Source organism: Botryllus schlosseri, chromosome 3, assembly GCF_051294905.1.
Source record: "Botryllus schlosseri isolate E-star chromosome 3, Bs_hap1, whole genome shotgun sequence".
Classification (NCBI taxonomy): domain Eukaryota; kingdom Metazoa; phylum Chordata; class Ascidiacea; order Stolidobranchia; family Styelidae; genus Botryllus; species Botryllus schlosseri.
The window spans coordinates 7,334,574-7,341,858 of NC_137238.1; the positions used below are offsets into that span (position 1 = coordinate 7,334,574).

The 7,285-nt window shown below is 43.5% G+C and overlaps 1 protein-coding gene across 1 annotated transcript; it reads left to right on the plus strand.

Annotated features, from left to right (window-relative positions):
* The first annotated feature begins 4,059 nt into the window (after nt 1-4,059).
* On the plus strand, nt 4,060-6,987 carry LOC145435699 (uncharacterized). Its single transcript, XM_080312992.1, has 2 exons — nt 4,060-5,920; nt 6,864-6,987. Exon 1 carries the CDS (start codon nt 4,763-4,765, stop codon nt 5,537-5,539), a length of 777 nt encoding a protein of 258 aa, XP_080169118.1. The 5' UTR covers nt 4,060-4,762; the 3' UTR covers nt 5,540-5,920; nt 6,864-6,987.
* The last annotated feature ends 298 nt before the right edge of the window (nt 6,988-7,285 follow it).

The window sequence follows — 7,285 nt, forward strand, 5'->3', positions numbered from 1 at the left end:
AAAAGTTTGCTCACCACTGGGTTAGGGGGTTGAACCCACCTTTTTCCAAATAAAGATACATGTCGTGTCATTAACTGTCTTCCTCCAATGTTGTGAATGCTGCACATATAAATCCTACATTATCATCTGGTGATCCTGATTTATAGAATTCCCATCGTTTAGCCTTGAAATGGAATATTCAAAGCCATCACCTCAATCTTAGGGTTAGAAGCAATCAAAGTTAGTCATATGCAGATTAGCTACCTTGCCAACAGGACATCAGTACAGAGAGAATGTGCAGAATTGGGTAAATACAGGGCTCTTCGACTCACATGCAGCAATTTTGGTAGGGTTTTGGACTGCTTTGAGAGGAACAAGACAGGAGGTACTCCAAATCCACCATCTCTTTTCAAATCACTTCAAGGACAGTGCATTATGAACAGGGATTCAATATTGTGGCGGTTATAGCACGAAGAAGGGGCTATTCAAGGCTACTATGTAGCATCACTCATATGAATGTAGCAAAGATTGATCTTGTTCTTTTTCCATGTGGATATCTGTTTCCTTCACCTGATAGAGTGATTCTACCTGAGCAACAGCAGTTGGTGTGCTTGAGGTAAAGTGCCCCTGGAGATATCGTAACAACAGTCGATGAGCTCATGAGCTTCAAACTTGGAAAGATATCAGAGAAAAAGATTTTTTATTTGACTGCTGCTGGATAATTACAAGTAAATCACTCTTATTGGCATCAAATTCAGCCACAAATAGTGACTGGGCACATTTTGTTGTTTGGACTACAAAGGATACGCGGATTTGCGAAGTATCAAGAGACCCTGACTGGAAACAAAACATTCCCAAACTCGAGAGCAATTTTATCTGGATGTGATGCAGCCAAGTACTCACGTCATAATTCGAACTCGCATTTCTCTATTCTTTATTGCCCAAAAAATTCAATTTATTATATTTGGAACGGAACTGGACTAACATATCTCTATCTTCAACAGAACTAGTTCATGAATAGGTATAATCCACAACATTGGAGGAAGGCAGTTGACACGCCATGGAGTTCAGGGTCCGCCTTTTTGCAATGCGCGTATCTTCTGCTTCACCATGGAGATTGTGATTGGGAATCGCATCTCTCTATAGACGTAATTTTCGAAACTGTATTGGTGTATCTAATGCACTAGCAGCAAAATCTTCCCTTCAAAAGTGGTAGGAGCAAACGAAGCTTGTGGAAGTAGGCTTGGCGTCATGCCTTCTTACTCTGCATTCCCAATCCTTCCTGTATTTTGCGTTGGAAGGAAATGAATGGAAGGATCTGTTCTTCCCCAGTTTATTGCCATTGGTGGCACTGCATTTATAAATACAGCAGTATTTCGGCATTATATTTTAGTAGGTGTTACTAAATATTTTATTTCCTTTCCTCATTCTATTATTGATGAAAAAATATACATATAACTGTAATCTTGTCGTTTTTATACAGTCTACACCAGGGGTGGGCAAACTACGGCCCGCGGGCCGCATGCGGCCCGCAACACCGTTCTGTGCGGCCCGCGAGAGTCTAAAGAAACTTTTAAAAATTATTGATAAAATGCGTACTAAAAATCGAATTAATGCAGGGACTTGATTAACTATTTCTTAGTATATTTCACCATGATAATTCTAAGACAGTGGTTCTCAAACTGGTGGGCAGACCCCCCTTGGGGGCGTGAAAGCATCTGATGGGGGCGCGAAGCTGAGCGCAACTGAAAAAAAATTCGCGCTCCGCGCGATTTACATCCAATTCAAAGATATTGCTCTGTATTTAGTCTGAATTACATATTTAAAAATCTCTCATCCACAGTCGTAACCTTCGATGCCATTAAACTACCGGTTAGGTTTGCTAGCATGCTGGTTGCGTTTTGTGATATGACGATAAGGGGACGTGAAATCTTTCACCGTCATAAGGGGGTGCGTGTCTTAAAAAGTTTGAGAGTCACTGATCTAAGGTAAATACTTAATATCACAGCGGGATAGCTGCAACGAGATTGACATAATTTGGATCACGATTGGGATTTCAGATTGGACACTCTGTTTTTAATTATTTCAGTGTTGTGTTTATAAAAAACGATTCGGGCGTGTCTTAGGTAGCTTCGTTTGTATGCGTAGGATTGGGTATTTATATTTTATCTACACATAGTAGACGCCTGTTTGAAGCTAACCTGGTTACGATGCTGTCAGCATTGTGAGTCCTGGAACTGAACCAAAAGTGGAATTAGTAAATCTATGAACAGATCGCTGCTCACAGATTTAAATTTCAATCCTGTTCTAAGAATCGGGCCAACCGACTTTCATCTCTATAGTTTTGACAAATTGGTTATTTAGGTTCGCCAGCCTATGAAATCTTGCGACTATATGTTTCTGACGCATGTACGATATCATCAAAGCAATGTTTGACTTGTTTTGAATAAGCACTTGCGTATATTATCTCCATGTCCTCACTATATAATCAAATATCAATATCGCGTTTTCGTTTATAATCCCAATTTTATATGGTGCGGCCCGCGAATGAATTCAGATGTTGAATGCGGCCCGCGAGCTCAAAAGTTTGCCCACCCCTGGTCTACACGGATATAGGAATACATCGTAGTGCCAACTAGGCTTAGGTAAATGCAGTGTCTTCCGTTGCTGCGCCGTTTCTATGGCCATTGTTTCTCGACCAATCAGCGTAAAGTTTGGTTTACGGCCGTATACACCAGTGGTTCTCAACCGCCGGTCCGCGACGACTTTCCTGCCTGTCCGCCTGGTCCAGGTATATTACAATTTTATTCTTTAATTTCAAGATGCAATGTTGAACGCTGGTCCATTGATAAAAGAAATAAAACATCAAATTTTAAACTGATTCATAACTTCGTGAGGTAACATTAGGGCTGGAAACATATTGGATTTGACTTAAAGTTCAAGACGTTTTATTTGACGACTTGCGAGCGACAAATACAGAACAGATACGAGCTCACTCTTCGCTAAACAGCGCAGTTTGATCATTGGTTTTCGGCCCATTCATTTTGTGCAGGAACGTAACTGGGGGATCGCAAACCGCCTAATTGGAGAGGGGCCGAGCTTGAAAAGGGCCTAAAATTATTTCGCCAATGAAAATAAATCAGCGTATTTATTTGAAACTTTTTCCAGCATTTTTCAATTTCTTTTCGCGCTTTGCACGAATTAGTGTGCCTAAATGTCTTGCTTAATAGGCGACCCGATTTATAGGCATTTCGGCGTCAGCAATTACCGCGTCACGACGCACCAACACATAATGAAGTTTAGGTTAACATGGGACTCAGAAAGGTGGACCAAAAATTCGGCCACGAAAAACCGCTTCGGTTGTGAATGATCGAAAACTTTAGCCATTGGCGCGATCAGTTACGTAAACTCTCTGCTTACGCTGGGTAGAATACATGTGATCACAAGTACAGGTGAAATATCCACCCAACTGTAGGGTCTGGGGGCGAATCCCCCGGAAGTTTGACTTATCGCCCTGTAGGGGTCCCAAGACCAACGTTTTGGGGAGGGCTGAAGAAGTGCTTTTCGGCCCGGATTTGTGGATGGCCGGTATAGCTGCTGTAATGTGTTTTCTTACGGCACGCATTGTATTCGTAGTTGGCAGAGTAGCCTTCGTCTGGTGGCAGTGGGAATGAGCAAGGTAGCACGACAAGATGTTTGGTTCGACTCCGATACGCTTCTTCTCTCGATATTATCAAATAGAAGAATATTATTGCAGTTGGCGTGGTCGCTTAATCCCACGGCCTTCGGCGCGAAATACTGTAAACGAATCTCGGCGGTAGCACGTTTATCTGGCAAGGCAATTTTACGTCGATTCGGAAGACTCACTACCATAAAATCACATGGGTGCCATCGTGAATATAATTAACTACGATCAAAACCCTCTAAATGTCACTCTATAGCACCATATAATTGCAAAAAACGGTTGCATACTTTACATTTTGGCCTCGTTTCAATTTTGAAAGTTCACCGGTCCGCCAGACATTTTTTGAAATTTTACCGGTCCGCGAGGCGAAAAAGGTTGAGAACCACTGGACACTATATTTTGGAGGCCGATTCCGAGTCCGACAAACGTCCGATACGGTTGTATCGGGTATCGATGAACGCGTGGTCTGGAGACGAATGCAGCGGTACCTCGTTTGGCCCTGTAGCGTCTGCAGTCGTGACGGAACCTCGGATAGCCCTTCTATGAAAACCCGTATTCCGTCTTGTCGGCATTTAAATTCACGGATTTTCCTTACAGTAACATTGAACTATACGATCCTCATTATCTATATATACACAAAAATACACGTGGAGTTCTTCTACTTCGAAACTACGATGGAGGCGAGACTGTATCGTATTTTGAACGATGAAACCCGTTTGCGAGATTGTTTGGTTTCCAAAGGATTGATTCGGACGCCTGAATCATTCCGGAAATGCCCCAACAGGAGATGCAGGAGGACAGGAAGGCTTCGCTGGGGGGCAAGATTCCGTAACCTAACATCTGCATCTGCCCGAGATTGCTGGGAGCAAGGCGAAGACCCTGACACGTGTATTGGAATTCGCCGCAACGCCTGCAAGACTCGCGTGTCCCCGAGGACCGGAACCTTTTTTGCGTTCGCTGACGGTATGAGTCGCGCAAACATCAAACTCAGCTATCAGAAGGTGATGCAGATCATCTATCACTGGTCGATGGCTAGATTGGGCCCTGACATGAGGATGTCACTGGGGATCGCTGAGTCTACCATTGTCGACTGGCGTAATGTCTGCCGCGAGATATGCATCGCAGCTTTTCGACGGCGTACGAAGTCCGGGGGGAATCGGGATCGTGGTCGAGATTGATGAATCCCTTGTTCGTGGCAAAAGAAAGGCTAACATCGGTCGGATGCTACGCGGGGATAACCGGCAGGTGAGTAGTAGCGTCGATGGTGACGAGGATGGCATTGAGCGGGTGTCCGAGGAAAGCGATGGCGGTGATAGCGATGGTGGTGATAGCGATGGGGATTCCAGAGTTGATTCGGATCTTGATAATGGTCCAGGGTCCAACGGAAATCCCAACATAAATGTTGGTACTACTACTGCTTCTACTCCGCAAACTCGCGACCGTAGTGGTCCGTGGGTTGTTGAAATGCGACAAGTTTCAATTTCCTATGATTCTGATAATGTACCGCATCGGAAAGCAGGAGAGCTGAGGCTATTCCCAGTGGAACGGCGAGACAAGCCAACCCTTCATGGCTTGATTCTTGCCGAATTGGAACTGGGCACAATGATTCAGATCGATGAATGGAGCGGATATTGGGGTCTGGGCGGTATCGGATATCATCACGATACCGTTAACCACTCAGGTAACTTTGTGTCGGCCGCAACTGGTGCGCATACTCTCGCAGTGTATCTAGACGTCGTGGTGTCCGCTCAAAAACCAAATCAACCGTTTTATGCGAGGGTCGTCTCCGGAGTTGTTTCCCTCGCATTTATCAGAGGCATGGTTTCGGTCCCTTACTTTGGGTCGATGGGAAGTGTACATTGTACAATCTGTTGATTGAGACGATCGCCCAGGAATACCCAGCGCAAAGGTGCTGAAAAGCAAGTGAGCTTAGGCCTGTGGAGCAACTGGCCTACACTCTATCCAGTCTAAAGGCGAGATAAGCTGGTGATAATGGCTTATTCTTGTCCAAAAGGAGCTGGGTACAATCTCACTAGTCCTTATTTTGGTGGCAATGTTGCAATACTTCCCGCGGCGCCACTGTTACGCTTGCATATACCAACCGATTGCAACGAACGCGTAGAAGTAGTAAGTGGAAGTAGAAGGTAAAGTAGAAAATGAGAAGTAGCCTACTCGAGTAAGTATAGGTCAGAAATGTTTCTGAACACCTCGAGTATAGGCCAACACGCGACGCCGTGAAGTACGCTGCTAATAGCAGTGTTGGGATCAAGTCACTACCTTCGAGTCACGAGTCATTTCGAGTCATTGCACATTTTGACTCGAGTCAAGTCAAGTCAATCGATTTTCGAAGGTGACTCGAGTCAAGTCAAGTCACTCGTTTTTTGAAGGTGACTCGAGTCAAGTCGAGTAAAGTCAAGTCACGAGTCAAGTCACAATTCAAGTCAATTTGCCTTTTCGAAGTATGAGGTATGATCAAGTCATTGTATTTTGCTAACTGTCTGAAAGACAGATTGAGTGGTCATTGATTCTGAACCGATGAACGGACATAGCGTTAAATATACACGAAAGAATGCGCTGTATCGCTCACATATACATGGAACTGGTTAACTACGGAGCAATTACATAGCCTCAGTTTATATTTACTAGCCAAAATAGAGAAACGAATTGATAACATGCAATACATTACCCATTTACATATTGATACGATACAATTCGAGCCTGCGCCAATGGTTGAGTACTATTTAAACTATATTCGAATTCAATTTCAATAAAACATGAGATTTGGCTAAGGTATGAACAGGAAACAGAAATGAAATTATTGCCAATAATCTACCATACTACTAGTTTACGACAATATCAGCTGTAAGCTTCGATCACTTCGTTTGTGGTTAATTTATTTGTGAGAGAACAATGGAGGCTCAGTAAAACACACGATCATTGAATGATTGGTCGCTCTCACAGTTTACATCAGCGTTTCGGAACAATCCAAACATATTCAAGATACCGTGATTTTTATCGACACCGATTACTTGATGACTTGAAATTGACTCGTGAATTTTGCTCCGATTCACGAGTCAATCCACATTTCTGATACGCCGAGTCAAGTCAAGTCATTTTGGCAAAGTGACTGGAGTCAAGTCAAGTCACACGAAAAAGGTGACTCGAGTCTGACTCGAGTCATCCCAACACTGGCTAATAGGCTCAGTATGTTGATATGTTCTGTTTTGTGCTACTTTTTGTTTTCTTCTGTTACGTCTGACTAACTTAGTCGTTAGTTTTGACCAAAACATGTCATTTTTGCAATATACGAATCTTCCATTGAACTGAGTACCTGTTGTTATTGAAGTCGAGTGAGAAACGAGGAGCAATATCAGAAGTGTTCGATTGAAGAATGTTGCTATTGAAAGGCGTTTCCTGGTATGATATTGATAGGCGGGGGTATAAATATAACTGCGTAGGAGTCATAGGCTAGGAAAAGTTTTAGCGATACGAAAACAGTTGCGATGCGGAAACAGCGATGCGAAAACGGGCAGTGGCCTGTCGCTAGTCGTAGCTTCAAGATCAGCCCACCTTAGCCTAGGCGAAGTAAAGAAGAGACATGCACACAGAATGAAAAGTAAT

Bases quoted from the DNA above. Each gene is read 5' to 3' on its own strand.
- LOC145435699 (XM_080312992.1), top strand. From the start codon at position 4,763: ATGTCTGCCGCGAGATATGCATCGCAGCTTTTCGACGGCGTACGAAGT.